The sequence below is a fragment of the Harpegnathos saltator genome, unplaced genomic scaffold, assembly GCF_003227715.2.
Source record: "Harpegnathos saltator strain DR-91 unplaced genomic scaffold, Hsal_v8.6 scaffold41, whole genome shotgun sequence".
Lineage (NCBI taxonomy): Eukaryota > Metazoa > Arthropoda > Insecta > Hymenoptera > Formicidae > Harpegnathos > Harpegnathos saltator.
In genome coordinates, this window is record NW_020230217.1 from 102,878 (window position 1) to 122,980 (window position 20,103).

The 20,103-nt window shown below is 35.8% G+C and overlaps 1 protein-coding gene across 1 annotated transcript in view; it reads left to right on the top strand.

The window, feature by feature from the left end:
* Agps (alkyldihydroxyacetonephosphate synthase) overlaps nt 1-20,103 on the top strand; it is a 147,049-nt gene that overhangs the window by 1,575 nt on the left and 125,371 nt on the right. Inside the window, exon 2 of the mRNA XM_025301324.1 lies at nt 3,965-4,054. Within this exon, the coding sequence (XP_025157109.1) occupies nt 3,965-4,054 (90 nt within the window). The remainder of the gene's footprint in view (nt 1-3,964; nt 4,055-20,103) is intronic.

Here is a 20,103-nt window from a genome sequence, read left to right on the forward strand (position 1 = left end):
TGCAGTGTAACATTGCAGCAACATTTGTAATATAATTTGTATGCAATAATGCTTTATATATATATATGTATGTATATACAGGGTGTCCCATTTTAAAGGACTCACTCAAATATCTCAAAAACACTGCGTTAAATCGAAAAATGTTTCAGACAAAAGTTGTTTGGCTTGAAAGGGGACATAAGATAGCATTTTGTTTATAGATGGCACCACTTTCGAGATATTCACTAATCATCAATTTTCTTAAATAGAAATCTCAATCTTTTATTATATTATCTTTTTCGACCAACTAATTTGAACAACTTTTGTCTGAAATATTTTTTTATTTGCTTAATATTTTTTTAGATATTTAAGAAAAACTTGGTAATTTTTTCACCATTTAACTTACGATATCTCGCTAACTATTCGTCGAAAGAAAAAATAGTATTACTCTTTTATTTTATTTACTATCAAGAAAATATTACTATAATAATGCTCTAACTTTTGTTAACTTATCGACCTTTGAAAATTTCAAAATTATTAAATTAACGGGACACACTTTCCTCTTGTTGTGATAATCAATAATTTTCCATAAAAATTCTGTAACAATAATCATGAGAGATAATATGTTCAACTCAACATTTGTATAAATTTCACTAATTATTTACAGTGAATGATTATCATACAGCAAAAGAAAAGTGTTCAGAACATTTTACAAATTTGTAAAATCGATCATATGTGTCGTTTTATGGAAATCTCTTATTTTAACGTACATAAAAAAAAGATTAATATACCATTATTTTCACTTCTGACATCAAACAAGAATAGTCACAGAAAGTTCCCAAGATCTGTAATATTTCAAAGAATAAAATGATATCTTAAAAGACGCCGTTTTATTGACACAATAGAACGTGAATAAGATGTCACTTTGCTATTTGGAATAATACAGGTCTTAAAGATTTGCGGTAACTATTCTTGAATTAGTAAGACGTATAAGTTTGTGATATGAAACTAAATCATTGTAAAACCAAATCGTAGTGATTAAATGTAATTGGTGATTACATATGAGAATTAGAGTAATGTATAGTGTCCCATAATTGTAACATACCAACTCCATAGGGGCGTAGAGCTAAGCGAGAGAAACGAAAACATCCTCTTCCATTTAGCGATATTTCGTATAATTTTTTAATAATAACCGCAATTTGAAATGTTGCTGCAACATTGCAGATATATAATAATGCAAAATATTGTTTTTGCAATATCTCTGCAATATTGTACTGCAATGTGCAATGTTGCAACATTGCAGCAATATTGCTGCAATTGTCTGTGCTGTATGGGCAGTAAGCGAAATATTAGTAGGCTGTCAGCAGATTAACAACAGGTTCGAGTAAGATCTGGTTATGATGAAAACATAAATATTTGCGTTCGCTTCTTATATTCCGTCAATAGAATTTGACAACAGATTGGTAATGGAAACCTACAGTATGTTTCATTTCAAAACATTGAAACGCTTAGAAAGCGATAAATCCCGTTCTATTCCTGCCGTAAATTTGTCATTATATGCTGCTAATAAATTCTGTTGTATTTTTGCTATCAAGCTGCTGACAATTTTTATAGCAAACATTGCACAAGAAATTTATTGTTACAAGTTTGACTATTTGGGCTGTTTTTCGTTTAATTCCTGTTTAACTGCAGGAACTGAAATGTTTCTTTTCGTATTGATGTCTTTTCGTTTCCCTCTTCCGGTACTTTTTAAAAGTCGGTGATATATATTGAGCTTCAATAAAGCTTTAAATGTTTTTCAATCAAAAATGATTTTTAACATTTTCTAAATTTATATTTATCAACGTTTCTAATCGTCCTTGTCCTTGTGCCTATATATATATATTATGACCGTGATTACTCGACCAGGCTGTTGTAACATTTCGATAGTTTGAAAATATCATATAACATTTTCGGCTTATGATTTTTCTGAGACATTGTTTTAAGACGTCTTAAAAACATCGTGTTAAAGATTACTTTCGAACATTTACGTTTAAATAATAAAATGTTTGTATTCATATATTATATATATGGATTATATATTCTTATAATTATTTAAAACCTTAGAAAGGAAAAAATGTTTTATTTGTTATTGTTTGTTGTACTGCAGTCAGTGAAGAGTTCAGATTACAGAATTTATTTAACCATTCTTACTTAGAGTTAGGTACTTTTTGAATTGGATACCTTATATCTCTTTGAGTACTTATTTTTATTCTTAGAAATTTAGCGTTATTTTAATAAATAATAAGGATATCAGAGAGACAGACAGACAGAGAGACAGAGAGACAGAGAGACAGAGAGACAGAGAGAGAGAGAGAGAGAGAGAGAGAGAGAGATGTAATTAATGTTTCTAACATTTTTTTAAAAGTAGTTTCAGTAAGAAAATAATTTGAAAAATTTATTATGAAAAAGTAGAAAATCGATATAAAAATACAAAAATAATTTTTTTATTAAGATATGTAAAAAATCGCTAGATAGCTCTAATGAACGATGTAGGTAGTTCAATCAAAACATTTTTAGAGATATTAGCTAGGCAGCACAAGATGTCCGCAGGATGATCCTAATTATGTCGAGGATATGGAAATATCCTGAAAGTATCCCAGAATATTCTAGACATACTCAGGATAATCTTAGGATATTTTCAGGAGATTTAGTTGTATTATTGTAAATATTTTAAGAGAATTTTATGTGTATATTTTTGTTCATTAATTATAATGCAGCATGAGAAATAATTTCAGAATGTTAAATACTGTACTGTAATAAAATATAAATTCCTTATAAATGTCCACGGCATATCTGTTATTTGCATATCGTTTCAAATAGCATAAGAATCCAAATAGCACAATCTTCTGAAAGATGTCTCAAGAAGATAAATAATAGAAATATAACTTATTGAATTTGCTGTCGTCGAGTTGTGTCGAGATATGTATATGTGTGTGTGTACTTTCTGTTTTTCCCGTTTGAATTATAAAAAAAGAAAGCGTTCGAAATTTTTATGTTTTTTCGGTATGTATTGGATATGTTTATTAGTATTATATATAGTAAATATACATACATGAGAGAAATATATGTAATAATTTATATACATATACAGTGCCTATAAAAGGTACTGGGATGGTGAATTATCTCAAACACTAAGCATTCTAGAAAAAAATGTTTTAGACAAAAGTTGTATAGTTTCAAGGGAAACATAAAACAACTATATCATTTTGTTCACAGATGACGTCATTTTCGAGATATTCAGTGATCATCATTACTTTCCTTAAATGGAAACCCCAATTTTTTATTATATCATCTTTTTCTACCAATTAATTTCAATGCTACCAATTAATTTCAACAACTTTTGTCCGAGACATTTTTTTATTTGCCTAAAATTTTTAGAGAAATTTAAGGAAAACTTAGTAACTTTTCAATAGTTAACTTATGATATTGCTATTTATAGGGGAAAAAAGTAGTACTAGATTTTTTTTATTTGGTCTTAAGAATATCTTGTTACAATAGCTCTCTAACTTTTGCTAATTTGATTATTTTGAGATTTCCAAAGGTCAATTTTATATATATATAAAACTTATATATTATCCTTATATAAAGTGACATATTCCTTAGACATAACAAAAAATATAGACGTACAAACATTCTTAGTATATTTTTTATACTATGTCATGTCGTATTATATCTAGGCACAATGGGAACGATTAAAGACACTAACGAATTGTAGTCTATTAAATAAAATTCAGCCTTGATTGAAGCTTGGTGTACATATCTAGACTTGAGCGAATGGATGGAGAAGCAACAGAATGTGAAAAGCTCGCGTAGGATGAATTTATTTTGAAACAAATTCATAAATTACATATAGTGTCGACATTAATGAATATTCAATATGTGTTATTCAACTGATTTATATCTTTGCGTCGTTTTTTGATGTTTTGATGTTTTGATGTTTAAGGCAACAGTTGCTAAAGTGGAACGGTTGGGGTTACAAAGATTCCGAATTTCGTGTGAATGACGAAAATATCATAGAGTTCACTGGTAACAGGTAAGTCTCATATCAAGTTTAATTATGTTTGCCTTAAATCTGATAACGTTGCAACGTGTTGTAAATATGGAGCCTTCTATACATAAAAAAGCTAATTTACTATTTATTGCAGCCGCTTCACTACTGATATATTTTTCAGATATATATTTATGATATATTAAAAAAAGAATAAAACAAAATTTAAAAATAATATTCACATTTATTGAAACAGCTTAAGATTTAGTAAAACTTTATCACTTCATATATTTAAATTATCTTTTCTCAAATGTAAATACTAATATCGTTTTTATAAAAACGGCAACTTTGTCTTTATCATGCGAAATATGATAAATCCCTTCAAATATCATATTATATATTCCTATGTTTCCAAGCGAATTTTCAGACAGAATAAATCTCTAAAAGACATCTTTAAGGCATTCTTAAGAAATTTCTTGGAATCATATATCCGTGACCTACAAGTCAAACATTCTGATTTGCAAAACAGATGGTACAGTGTTGTATTGTGATTTAAAACAAGAAATTAGTATCGCAAGAAAACAAGGAAAAGAATAATTAAAAATCGTTAATTAAATTAATTTCGTTAACATATAATGTATGGAAATATATCTATTTTAAATGCATGTAAAGTGTCAATTCAATTAGACGGAATTAAGTTGAAGTAAATTAAATTCTTTTCATTTATTGAATTCAGAAGTAAAGAATAATAAACAAGCTATATTATTAAAGAAACAAAAATTACGCACTAAATTTATTTACGAAAGTAACATGCTAGCAAGAATATCGCTCCTTTTTTGCATATGATGATTTTATAGTTCACGTTGAGCAAATATATTTTGAGCAATAATCGAGATATCGTTGACAATTCTATGAAATAATCATTAATCATTGTACCACTAAATGTTAAGCCAGTCATGTTACACCAGTCTGTATGCATATGCATAAAATCCACATGTATAGCAAAAATGGAAATGTGTATATGTGTAGAATCCATAAAAGGTAATGTATGAAAATGCATATCTTGTGTTTATACCGTCTCACACACTCCTTTTCTCGCTTCGTATTAATTGCGTTAGGAATAAAAGCCTTCTGCAAAATCAACGTGATTTATTTACGTTTCGTATTTATTTATGCAATGAGCTGACTTGCTTATGCATGCTTTACAGCCGCGCATAATTAATTACTGGATTCTTGCGAGCGTTTTAATTAATATATATATATTTAAATATTAAATTTTAAATATTAAATATTAAATATTAAAAAAAGAAAACCGACGGTGTATCAGCATTGTACTGGGTAATTGCATCGCGTAAGATGAATGCATTAGCTCAAATGTCGGAATCCATCTCGGTTTCTTCGTACACGCCTACCTAACGAGCTAATGGTTGCGTTCAGAAAACAAAGCGCTCACTGAGCGCTTAGTAACTATTGGTCCTTAGTGTTAGATCCTTACATTCAGACCAATAACGTTGACGAATTACTCAACCGTTGTGTAACCGTTATGTTTTCTGAACGCAGCCAATAATTGCATTTGCATGATTACCGCCAAGTAAACGTCGTGTCACCGGCGCGTGTCGCAATGTCATCCGTTCTGCGGACATTGTTTTTTTTTCATATTGACATGAGTATGAATTTAACCTCGCTGGCTTATGTAATGTAACAGCTGACATCTCAACTTTCTTTTCTGAAAACTATCACTCATCATGGAACTCAGAAATCAATCGCTCACTTGGTGGCTTCCATATAAGCCGTACCTGTGTAACTCCGTTCCCTTTGTGTTACAAATGCGTTACGTATATTCTCATTTATGGTACAGAAAAGAAATCAATTATAGCTAGACATGTCACTATATAGTCAATGTCAGTTAGCGATAAAAATTAACACAAAAATGAATCCGCATATATGTTGATGTTGATGACGTCTGGACTATTGTATACAACAATTGGCATAATAAAGTTCGCTTGGAATGTTTATTAACGAACAGTGGTGATATTTTAGACTTCCGAGGTACAGAACAATATTTTATTTGATTTCTAGGTTGTATGCATGCACGCGCGCGTGTGTGCATGTGTGTGTGGCGTTCATCTTGAATTTATTTTTGATATTTCGTAAATTGGAATGCTCATAAAGGTTATTCTACAATACGTGTCGTAAGTTGTAAGGCCCCTTGCACAATGCCAGGCAACAAGCAATAAGAATAAAAATAGACCAATCACAATCGACTATTACAAGAATAATCTATTGTGATTGGTCTTTCTTTATTCTTATTGCCTGTTGCCTGGCATTATGCAAGGGGCTTAAGCCGTAAGAATTGGCGAATCACAGTCGATTATTACAAAAATAATCGGCTATAATTGGTCAGTTCTTACGGCTTACAACTTACGACGTTGTAGAATGACCTTTAGATGTCAGAAACAAATCCAAGAGCAGCACATAAATTTGGAAATCAAATCAAATATAATATGCAATAATCCTATTGAGTTTTTATAATCTCACGTGTTATAACATGCAGTAATTATTATTTTCAAAGTCACAATTCTTTTTCTTTATTTATGAATTATCAATTATTTGAAGAAATTATGTATCTGGAGTTAGGTAACTCTGTTATATTGATATGTTGAATACCAGACCATTTTTATATAGTTTATATAAAATATATATATCGTTTACAGCACCGAAATGAAATTTTTTGTTATGATATATTGTAGTAAAATATACAGGGTGTCTCATTTTAAATAAGCCAGACAAAAATCTCAAAAAATATGAAAGATACTAAGAAACATTTCAGACAAAAGTTGCATGGTTTCAAAAGGGACATAAAACAACTATATCATTTTGTTTATAAATAGCACCACTTTTGAGATATTCATTGATCATTAATCTTAAATGGAAACTGCCCATATGTATCTCGTTTACTTGATTCTGTTCACATGGATTCTATCTTATGTACCTTCTTTTTATATGTCTACTCTGCACATAACTCCATTTTGTTTGATCAGTCCTATTTGCCATTCATGTAATATCCACAGGTCTCTTGTTCTTTTAATTCTTCCTCAGATAGTTCCTGTGTACGTAGTCTATGTATTGTCAATAATATCCGCCCATATCAGCCTTGTTTATATGCCTCCCTTCCACGTGTCTCTGGCACACATAATTCCATTCTATCTAATCTCTGTTCACATGGCTTCACTTTATGTGATACCTGCCCTTGATTCCTGTTTCTGATGCTTTCTGAGCTGTTCACTTGATTCAGATGTGGTCCCTTCAGGTAGTAGTTTAAAAGGCCAATGACATGTTTCAGATATATCTTTAGAGGGAAATAAATACTTGTAGATAGTTACATAACTATTACGATAATAGAGAGAACTTATCTCATAACATCTCCATGGTTTATAAGATATGTAACGATTTCGGTTATTATATGTAGATGTTATTGTATATAGGTTTAGAAATTCTTTCGTATTTCTATTTTCTTCTGCTTTAGATTCCGACCTTAAGGTTAGAAGAAACGGACATTTAATTTGTGATGCCTTTAGAATATCTATTATTGTCTCATGATTTGTCAAATCAGTTTCAAATATGACAATCACATTTGGATGTTTATATAATGGGCTGTTTATATAATTGCTGTATAACATATGACAAACCTCATAATAGAATTCCTGTTGTCGTACTTGGCACAAAGTGCAAATTTCTTTCTTAATTGTGCCACTGATGGTATACATTAATTGTGCTCCTATCACTACAACTGTTAACTTCTCTATCTTACATAACAAATGTAGGACAGGTTCCCATGCACTTGCATATCTCACTTCAAGGAAGCTTGGTGCTACAACATGAATAACAAATTGAGGTTTATTCATTATTGAAAGACTTAATAATCCCGCATTCTTCATTCCATAATATAGTGTTAACGGTCCTGACATAATCGGTGTAAAAATATCCCATGTATGTCCAAAATTTATGTACTCTATCAGTATCGCGACGTATACGATCTGCAATACAGTCTACCATATGAATATATGTTCTTTCACAAGGTTCATTGATTACGTTTGTAAATCCTTCAAACGGAAGATTTGAGATATCTAATTTGAGACAAAATAATAATTGACGGCAATTATTTTGGTGCTGTTGTCGAAATTCGATTTCATGTTCATTGCAATAGTTATCAGACAAGCACACGGCGCATGGCTGCAAATCCGATTGCCGATGACAAATTCTACACGATTTTACGAACAATATTATCTGCATCTCATATAGGTACAATTCACGTGGCATTTTTTTCTTCAGTTTAATCAGAAATTTCGTCTGCGTTTTGATCCAATCAGCTGTGCTTAAAGGATATCTGAGATGTTCCTTTATAAAATCTTGTATAAATTCGCATAATTGCACGTGTATTCTATCTGCGTCTTTGTGTTCGTCGTTGCAATAATAAATCATGTGGCATCTAGAACATAGTATCAAGGGAGCGATCCTGTTAATTTTCTTGCAAAAGTGACAAACGTTTGGATGAAAGAACTTATTAATTTCTGCAAAATGGTACCACGAAACAGGTTTTATTACTTCTCTTAAAGTTGCTATGTTCATGACGATATATTTTATTTGCCTGATAAAAACAGATGCATTTTTATAATTTCAATTTAAGAATAATATGTGTGTGTATGTGTGTATGATACTGTATCTTAGCAGAAGTGAAAAAGTTCTCTATGCATAGTTTATTTTTTGTAACTCCTAAAGGCCGTGGGCCAGAGCACAGACTTTTGCAGAAGTCTCTGCTCTGCTTGCAGAAGTGCTCTGGCCCCATCTCACATAAACGAACTTAAGCAGTAAAGCCCTAAACACAATGCCAGGCAATAGGCAATAAGAATAAAATAGACTAATAGGAATAAAAATAGACCAATCACAATAGATTATTCTTGTAATAGTCGATTGTGATTGGTCTATTTTTATTCTTATTGCCTGTCATTGTGTTGCCTGGCATTGTGTTTAGGGCTTAAGACGTAAGGCAAGAGCACAGGCTTTTGCATAACACATAATACATAACACATAAGAGAATAAACCAATTAGTTTTCTTCATTTCCCTCCTCAGGACAGAAATGAAGAACTCTGATTGGTTGATTCTCTTATGCGTTGTGCATTATGCGTTATGCAGAAGTCTGTGCTCTGGCCCGTAAGCAGTAAGCAAATTGACCAATCACAATCGAAATTTAAGGACACCATTTTAAAACTTACGAGAATAATTGATTGTGATTGGTCAGTTTCTTTACTGTTTACGTCTTACTGCTTACGTTCATTGGTGTGTGATGGCCTTTACTATTCGGAGGACATTAAAAAGATATTTATAAAGCGTGGTCTTCAATGGCCGCAAGCAGTAAGAAGTAAGCGTGAACAGTAAGAAATGGACCAACTACAGTTGATTATTTTTATCATAATCGACTGTGATTGGTTTATTTTTTACCGTTTACGCTTACTTCTTACTGCTTACTGTCATTGTAGACCACGTTTAAAGCGTGGTCTACAATGGCCGCAAGCAGTAAGAAGAAAGCGTGAACAGTAAGAAATGGACCAACCACAGTTGATTATTTTTGTCATAATCGACTGTGATTGGTTTATTTCTTACCGCTTACGCTTACTTCTTACTGTTTACTGCTATTGTAGACCACGCTTAAAGCGTCGTCTACAATGGCAGTAAGCAGTAAGAAGTAAGCGTGAACAATAAGAAATGGACCAACTACAGTTGATTATTTTTGTCATAATCGACTGTGATTGGTTTATTTCTTACCGCTTACGCTTACTTCTTACTGCTTACTGCCATTGTAGACGACGCTTTAGGCCCGGTTCCACAACTTACTGTAAACGAAGTTTAACTCGTTAACCCTAGTTTAGACGAAAAATTGCGTTCCACAACTGCCTTAAGCCATGGTTAACGTTAATATGGTAATTTTTGTTGATATGACCATGGGTAACGTCTCACAGTTAAAGTTAAACTCAAAACTTTGGGCGTTTAATGAATTTAAACGAAGTTTAACACTGCAGTACCATCAATTTGAGAAAAAAATTTATGACTATTCCGGTTTTGGAGTTCAGTTGACAAATATTTCAAACGTTTGAACACCAAAGAGATATGGCTTTAGAATACATATTATCAGGTGTAGTAAAAAGAAATCCATTATTTTTACATGAAATTGAAGGCTTTAATTACCATAGTTAGAATGATCCGATTTAGGTCAAATATGTGCCGTTTTGTTCGATAACTTGTTGCCATTTTGAAGGTAATTTCATTATGCCTCTCTCATAGAAGCCCTCGTCCCTATTGGCAAAAAATTGAGACAGTCGATTTTCACAAGCCTCTCTTGAAGCGAATTTTCACCAGCAAAATTGCCATGTACAGGAACAAATGGTAATCACTTGGTGCCAGATCCGGACTATAAGGTGGGTGCATAAGAACCTCCCAACCAAGCTCCCGGAGCTTCTGGCGAGTCACTATCGATGTGTGTGGCCTGGCGTTGTCCTGACGGAACACAATTCCTCTCCTATTGGCCAAAGCTGGCCGCTTCTGGGCGATTGCTTCCTTCAGACGGTCCAATTGTTGACAGTACAGTTCCGAGTTAAGAGTTTTGCCGTAGGGGAGCAGCTCATAGTAGATAATTCCCTGCCAATCCCACCAAACACACAGCAAAACCTTCCTGGCCGTCAATCCTGGCTTGGCCACCGTTTCCGCCAGCTCACCGCGATTCGATCACGACCGTTTTTGCTTGACGTTGTCGTAAATGATCCACTTTTCATCACCAGTGACCAACCGCTTCAGAAATGGGTCGATTTTGTTGCGATTCAGCAGCGATTCGCAGATGGAAATTCGGTCCATGAGGTTTTTTTTCGTTAACTCGTGTGGCACCCATACATCGAGCTTCTTTTTGTATCCAGCCTTATTCAAATGGTTCCAAACGGTTTTTTATGCAATCTTTAGCTCTTGGGCAATTGAAACAGTGCTTACATGACGGTCGGACTCGACAATGTCCATGATTTTATCGATATTTTCGACAATTGGCCTTCCAGTGCGTGGTGCATCTTTGACATCGAAATTACCGGAACGGAATCGACGAAACCAAAATTGCGCGTGATTGGCTGTTATAGTATCAGGACCATAAACACTATTCACATTTTCAGCCGCCTGGCTTGAGTTTTCGCCTTTATCGAAGAAAAACTGTAAAATATAACGTATTTTCTCTTTGCTAGTGCCCATCTTTGACGCGCGCTCAAACAAAACTGAGTCAACTAATCACAAAACTGTCAAAAAGTTTTTTTAGTACGAAATCTCATCTTTCTAACGCCATCTAGTGGAACCCGATCGGACTTATACAACGCGAGATACAGATAACTAAAGCCATCTATTGGAAAAATAATGGATTTCTTTTTACTACACCTAATATCTTCATCTAAAGATGAAGATTTTGAAAACCTAATTTATCGACGGACAAGAAATATAAGAATAAGACGACCATCATATTTGGAAGAATTTGATAATGTCGATTTTCATGCACGATTTAGATTATCAAAAGAATCTGTTATTGCAGTTCTAGCAGAAATCGAGCATGAAATTTCTCATAAAACAGAACAGTAAGTATATAAATTTAATTTAAAATATTGGGTTTTTTGCTTCGATAGATTATATTCTAAAACAGAGTATAAAACTATATATAAAAGTCAATTATGATAAATGCAATCAAATCAATAATATAAACTAATTGATTATTATTAACACTGGACTTCCACCTTTTAATAAATTAATACTTATATACAAATACAGCAAATGTTAATGTTGGTTAGTGTTTACTTCATACGAAACAGATATATTGTTCTCTACTAGATGTCATAGCATCCAATTTATTTCAATTTTCCCTCTTTCCACTATTAGCAACAACCAATCATACTCTACATTTGAAAAGAAAGAGAAGTCTTTGACAGTTTCTTCATACAGACTATAGATTTAAGTAAACTACAGTTAAAAACATGATGTGGAATGCGTTATAAGTTTAACCATGCCGTTAAATGTATCGTCAGTTCAAATAATCACGGTTCAACTTGATTTTGTGGAACTGGGCCTTAGACTTCCTCGTACCTCGGATTTTGCTTACGAAATGAATCACACCTCTCTCTCTCTCTCTCTCTCCCTCTCTCTCCCTCTCTCTCCCTCTCTCTCCCCCTCTCTCCCTCTCTCTCCCTCTCTCTCTCCCCCTCTCCCTCCCTCTCTTTCCCTCTCTCTCCCTATCTCCCTCTCTCCCTCCCTCCCCCTCCCTCCTCCCTCCCTCTCCTTCCCCTCCCTCTCCCTCTCTCCCCCTCCCTCCCCCCTCTCTCTCTCTCTCTCATGTTGGCTACTGGCGTCTGATAAGACGATTTCCCCTACGCCATTATTGGATGTGTTTATGAACTATTAGGTCAAGGTTGAATTATGGAGGATTCACACTGCGTTCGATGTCCGACGTACGACGTCCGACATCCAATAGGAGAACAGCTTTCCAATGGACAATTGAATTCTCGATTAGAAAGCTGTTCTCCTATTAGATGTCGGACGTCGGACATCGGACGCAGTGTGAATCCTCCATTACACTTGAAAATAGGGATGGGCGATACAGTATCGATATTTTAAAATATTGATACATTTGGATCTAAATATCGATATTTTATATCGATATTTTTCTTTTCAATATTACTATGTCTCGATATTTCAAGAGCAATATCGGACTTCCGATATAGTTCAATAGAAGCCTTTTGTTCGTCTCCGCGGCGGTTGGATGTGGTTCCCGTAACTACGCATATTTTTGATCTTGGAGACTGCGTACGCGTTGTCCCTGTTTTTTTTTATTTCCAAAATTAATATGTTTCAACATTAATTATGTTGGAAATTGTTTTCATATTTGTCTATAGCGGACAAGAATTAAGGATAGATATTACAAGCAAAATGTAAGAATTGTTTACATACTTATGTCATACCACGTATATTTCATTTCTCGCCTTTCGTTGTGAGTCACCGCGCAGGAGTGCTCCGCAGGCGGAGCAGCAGCTCTCATCCTTCTCGAGTCGGGATGCGTCCCGAAAGTTATTAAAAAAAAGTGACAACCTTTAGTGTATGTCTACAACCTCGCTTTAAGAAAATATTTTATCTTCAAGCCGTAAGCTCTAAGCTGTAAGCTGAAAACTATTAAATAAACCTTAAAGACGGTAATCCACAATATAAAACGTAAGGCGTAAAACGTGACATATATCAGCCAATGAGAGAAGGGTTATTCGGACTTGGTGGTTGGTGATAATGCGTTTGTAAACACGCAGTTTCTTTACTTTCTACATAACCAAGATGGATTTACGTCAAGCTCTCCTGCTAACAACGATGTTGTGTTCGTGGAATGTGCATCTTTTGCAAATATATGGAGTACAGAATCGGAAATTATATCGGCGAGCGAGGTTATATCCACGATCGACGGCGTATTCTTTTTGACACGACAAAACGTCCTCTTCGCTGATTGGCTGAAAATTATATGTCGACTTTAAGCTCTACGCTTTAGGCCGTAGGAATTGAGTTTTGCGCAATTCGCTTAGATCTAACAGCTAAAGCTTAAATACTGCGCGGAATGTCTAAAGGCTCGTCTACAATAGCTGTAAAAGTAAGGCTATAAGGCTGTAACGTAAGCTGTCAGCGAATGAAAATATTTCATTTCGTGTCTTGCAACCTTACAGCCTTACTCTTACAGCTAATATAGACGAGCCTTTAGATACGGAAATGACGTCACTTAACACTTACGACTTAGAGCTTACATCCTCTTAAAGCAAGATTGTAGACATATACTTATGTCCACGACCGTACAGTTAGAGAGCCTCATAAGAAGAGAGTGACAAACTGTTCACGTGACTGATGGTGCGATTCTTTAACTCGTTATTGGAATTAACGACACTTTCGTTATCGTTGCGCAGCTTTTGTATACCGTAGAAAAGCTGCGTAACAATAACGAAACTGTCGTTAACTCCAATAACGAGTTACAGAATCGCAGCACAGTACCGCAATTCTGTAACTCGCGTCTGTTCTTGATGACAATTTGTTGGAGACTCTCTGTCAGCTGTTGTTGTTTTCTTCTTATCGATATTTCGTCGTCCAGATAATCTTCCTTTAGTTGTCAAAAACAACATCAGATGCCTAAGGCTCGCGGACAACGGACGCTGCCACAAACCTTGTGGCTCGGACACAACAATATAAACAAAATATTGAAGAAAAACACAAAAATTGTGGAATAGCGTTGGAATTCAATAATCTATAACGTTTTTCTCTTTACCCACACAGCACACTTTATTCCAGGAACGTCCGACAGACATCATTCTGGGATACCGCAATATCTTGGAGATATACAAATGTCCGCAATTTTAGATCCTACAGATATCCTATGGATATCCTATGGATATCTTTTTTAGTAACTTTCAGTTTTTTTTAAAAACTTTGAGTTTTTAAAAATTGGTATTAAAAGAGATATCCGTAAGGATATCAAATATCCTTACGCATATCTCTTTTATCTGTAGGATCTAAAACAATGGAAATTTGTCCCCAATTGGACAATATCAGAATATTGGTGTCGGACGTCCCTGAGATAAAATGTGCTGTGTGGGTACATTCATAGCCTTGAATTCGTTACGTATGTGCAGATAGTTTGAAAATTTGCCAAATGTTTTGCTATAAATTTATTTATTATTACTTCAATAAATAATAATTTTTCTTTGCAAAGGAAGCGACACATGTTTCTATATAAATTTGAATGTGCTAAACACGAATTTGCTATTAGAATTGACCTAGGAATTCAATTTTCTCAGTGAATAATTTTTATACTGATTCGTCAACTAAATATCCTTTCAAGTAGCCATATTGTGTCTTGGATCATATTTTTTTGAAATTTTGATGACAGATTCGAACTCAGCGACCTTAAAAACGTATAGAATCATGATTTTTGTGAGAATTCAACCATTCACGTAATTGCGTGATTCAAAGGGTTAAATAAGAATTGTTTGCAGTTAGTCTATAAAAATAAATTTCTATAATTCACCACGAAGAGGTTGCAATACGGTTTTGAGCTTCTTATCGAGATGCTTTTTTAATGTGAGTTCCCTTGCTTCTCACAAAATCGGTTGCGTTTTATGTGAGTTCAGATTAATTTTTTAATCTTCATAACTGTTACTTTCAATTACTAGAATATAATTGTTTACTTTAAATACTTTGCTGAATATTTCCGCTAATTTGAAAATTTTTGATAAGACCGGCTGCACACAAGACGCGGCAAATGTTGTTGCACGACGGAAGTTGGCTAGGGAATACCGCAATAGCCAATAAACATCCCATATGACATATGTTTCGTAAATACTACTTCCGGGTAAGCAAGATGCTGAGTGGCTATTGCAATATTCTCTAACCAACTTCCGCCACGCGGTAATCATGCCGCGTCCTATGTGCAACCGGCATAAGTACCCGAAATAAATACTAAACCGTGACATGAATACCGTTTCATTGGTACATTCATATGTGTAATATGTCAAATCAGAAATACCAATGCTGTTTGGCTTATATCTTACGAAGCACCTATATGCTACGTGAGAAATATGACGAGATGGAATTTTCAATTTGAGTACATTTGACTTATTTTTAGTGTATTTAAGTTTTACGTATTTAATTCATTAACGCCTGAAAGCTCGAAAAGGGTACCTCCCGTTAAGATAGGCAAATTGACCTCTTTTCGGAATCAGAGAAATGACTGTATATACAGAATGGTTAATTATAAGTTGCCAACCCGAAATGTGAAGGTAGATTGGGTTAAGATAAACATAAAAGTCCCATACCGTTTTGCGAGATTCGCAATAATTATCGAGTTATTAATGACAGAAATCTGAGAAATGGGAGCGCGCCGACATAGATGATTGGAGAAGCGTTGCAGCTACTCAGGTCACAGCACGGCCCACTCGACCTAGCAACTGTTGGCGGCGTGCGGCGAGACGTAAGTCCGGCGAGATAAAACAACGAATAGCAGCGCATTGTCTTCCCCTCGCCGCGCATCGGCAACAGCTTCTGGATCAACTGGGCCGCGCTGCGGTCTAAGCAGCTGCAACGCTTCTCCAATTATCTATGTCGGCGCGCTCCCATTCCTCAGATTTCTGTCATTAATAACTCGATAATTATTGCTAATCTCGCAAAACGGTATGGGACTTTTATGTTTATTTTAACCCAATCTACCTTCACATTTCGGGTTGGCAACTTATAACCAACCACCCTGTATATGTATACAGGGTGTCCGGAATGTGATCATTAATATTTTGTGTACTGGTAGAACTCGTACTGGTCGAAAACAATTAAAAAAGTCCTGTGCTATTTTATAATTTTTTCAATATTTATTCCGTAATTAATTAAAATGTGTAAATGAATGAGCGCAGGAGAAAGCGACAGGACGGGCACTGTGTATAAGAAGATGGCTTACCTCGCGCGGCGAGAGGCAACCGTAAGCGACAAGAGGCGTGCGCGCGTGACGAGGAGCGAGCGAATGCGAACGACGAGCGAGCGAGCGCAAGCGACAAGAGGCGGCCGCCCAGTGCTCTCTACGCGCTCATTGGCTCACATGTTTCAATTAATAACTCGATAACTATTGCCAATTTGACATTATGGTACATGACTTTTCTTCTCGGCTACACCCAATCTACCAGTACACAAAATATTAATGATCACATTCTGAACATCCTGTATACAGGATGTTTGATAACTGATCATGCAGACGAAAGTTGGAGATAGATTAGGTGTAGCCGAGAAGAAAAGTCATGTACCATAATGTCAAATTGGCAATAGTTACCGAGTTATTAATTAAAACATGTGAGTCAACGAGCTGGTAAAGAGCGGAGGGCGGTCGCAGTAAGTACTTAGACATTTGATACAGGCGGAGTCAGCGAGTGGCGATAGGCAAGCGCGCGCGGCGACGGGCAACGTAAGCAACAAGAGGCGATCGCGCGCGACGAGGAGCGAGCGAATGCGAACGACGAGCGAGCGAGTGCAAGCGACAAGAGGCGGCCGCCCAGTGCTCTCTACGTGCTCATTGGTTCACATGTTTCAATTAATAACTCGATAACTATTGGCAATTTGACATTATGGTACATGACTTTTCTTCTCGGCTACACCCAATCTATCTCCAACTTTCGTCTGTATGATCAGCTATCAAACATCCTGTATATATTGGGTGAGTGCAAAAGTTCGTGCGGAGTTTGTGAGTAAAAATCACATAGTGATTAGGCAAACAAAAATCTTTATTCAATCAATGATATATTCTCCATCGTTTTCTATAATCTTTTCCCAACGTTCTGGCAGCATACGGATGCCTCGATCATAAAAACTGCGCGGTTTAGATTCGAAGAACGAAGAGACGCCGTTTTTTAAGGCCTCCAAAGAGTCAAAGTTTTTTCCATTTAAATAATTTTGCAATGACCGGAACAAGTGATAGTCAGATGATGCGATATCAGGAGAATACGGTGGATGCGTTAAGACATCCCATTTCAGGCTCTTCAGTTTGCGCAACGTCTTTTTCGAAACGTGTGGTCTGGCGTTGTCGTGATGAAAGACGACTCCCTTGCGATTTGACAAAATCGGACGTTTCTCTTTTATTTCTCGATTCAGATTGGTTAATTGGCGACAGTACTTGTCCGAATCAATCGTTTCGCCAGCGGGGAGAAGCTCGAAATAGATTATGCCCTTGCAATCCCACCAAACAGGGAGCATCGCCTTCATCGGGTGCAAACTGGCCTTTGGCATTGCGTCACCATGCTCACCTGATTGTTTCCATGTCCGTTTGCGCTGCACATTGTTGTAGAGGACCCATTTCTCATCGCCCGTCACTAGTCGATCCAAAAACGACTCGTTATTGAGCCGCCCGAGTAAAGAAACGGCTGCAGAAATTCGCTTGATTTTGTTCTTCTCGGTCAGCAAATGGGGCACCCGTATATCGAGCTTCAAATCGAACCCCATCTTTTTTAAACGCCGAAAAGCGGTTGATCGGTCAACGTTTAGTGCTGTAGCAACTTCTTCTGTTGAAATTCGCGGATTATTGAGCACTAAAGTACGCAAAACATCGTCATCAATGTCAGAAGGTCGACCAGAGCGTGGCTTGTTTTCAAGGTTAAATTCTCCGCGCCGAAATTTAGCAAACCATTTTTCCACAGTTCGTTTAGCTGGTGCTTCATCCTGATAAACATCCTGAATGTTTTTTACGGCTGCGGCAACGTTTATTCCCTTCCGAAACTCGTAAAGCATAACATGCCGTAAATGCACCTTATCGATACTCATTTTTAAAGTGATATTTCTCGAAGCAGTTTGTATGAAAACAAATGATTTTTTTTTTAATAACAGCTGAAGACGTCACCTTTCCAACGTTATATATTGGTTGAGTGCAAAAGTTCGTGCGGAGTTTCAATAGATGGAGTTATAAGCGTCGTAAAGTGTTGTTATTAATACTTCCATCTACATATTATATAACGTTGGAAAGGTGATGTCTTCAGCTGTTATTAAAAAAAAAATCATTTGTTTTCATACAAACTGCTTCGAGAAATATCACTTTAAAAATGAATATCGATAAGGTGCATTTACGGCATGTTATGCTTTACGAGTTTCGGAAGGGAATAAACGTTGCCGCAGCCGTAAAAAACATTCAGGATGTTTATCAGGATGAAGCACCAGCTAAACGAACTGTGGAAAAATGGTTTGCTAAATTTCGGCGCGGAGAATTTAACCTTGAAAACGAGCCACGCTCTGGTCGACCTTCTGACATTGATGACGATGTTTTGCGTACTTTAGTGCTCAATAATCCGCGAATTTCAACAGAAGAAGTTGCTACAGCACTAAACGTTGACCGATCAACCGCTTTTCGGCGTTTAAAAAAGATGGGGTTCGATTTGAAGCTCGATATACGGGTGCCCCATTTGCTGACCGAGAAGAACAAAATCAAGCGAATTTCTGCAGCCGTTTCTTTACTCGGGCGGCTCAATAACGAGTCGTTTTTGGATCGACTAGTGACGGGCGATGAGAAATGGGTCCTCTACAACAATGTTCAGCGCAAACGGACATGGAAACAATCAGGTGAGCATGGTGACGCAATGCCAAAGGCCAGTTTGCACCCGATGAAGGTGATGCTCTCCGTTTGGTGGGATTGCAAGGGCATAATCTATTTCGAGCTTCTCCCCGCTGGCGAAACGATTGATTCGGACAAGTACTGTCGCCAATTAACCAATCTGAATCGAGAAATAAAAGAGAAACGTCCGATTTTGTCAAATCGCAAGGGAGTCGTCTTTCATCACGACAACGCCAGACCACACGTTTCGAAAAAGACGTTGCGCAAACTGAAGAGCCTGAAATGGGATGTCTTAACGCATCCACCGTATTCTCCTGATATCGCATCATCTGACTATCACTTGTTCCGGTCATTGCAAAATTATTTAAATGGAAAAAACTTTGACTCTTTGGAGGCCTTAAAAAACGGCGTCTCTTCGTTCTTCGAATCTAAACCGCGCAGTTTTTATGATCGAGGCATCCGTATGCTGCCAGAACGTTGGGAAAAGATTATAGAAAACGATGGAGAATATATCATTGATTGAATAAAGATTTTTGTTTGCCTAATCACTGTGTGACTTTTACTCACAAACTCCGCACGAACTTTTGCACTCACCCAATAGAAAACAAATTTTTCTGCGCTTTAATTCCCTCCCCCCTCCTCCCTCTCTACTTCAAACGGCAAAAAAACCGCCTTTTTTACAGAATTATTTTTTTTTCACTGACGATGCAATAAAAAAATCTGAAAAAATTTTAGTATCTACAAAATATGTATACAAATTCGTACGAAGTTTTTTTAGGGCCTGAAAACCTCGTTTCTTAACATAAAAAAATTCGCAAAAGTTTTAAATCGTCATATTTTCAACACGTAAGGAGGTTCAAGCACAATTTCTCTTGGGTTTTGCATGTTTTGGCGTAACATATTCTCAAATTTTTTTAGATTTTT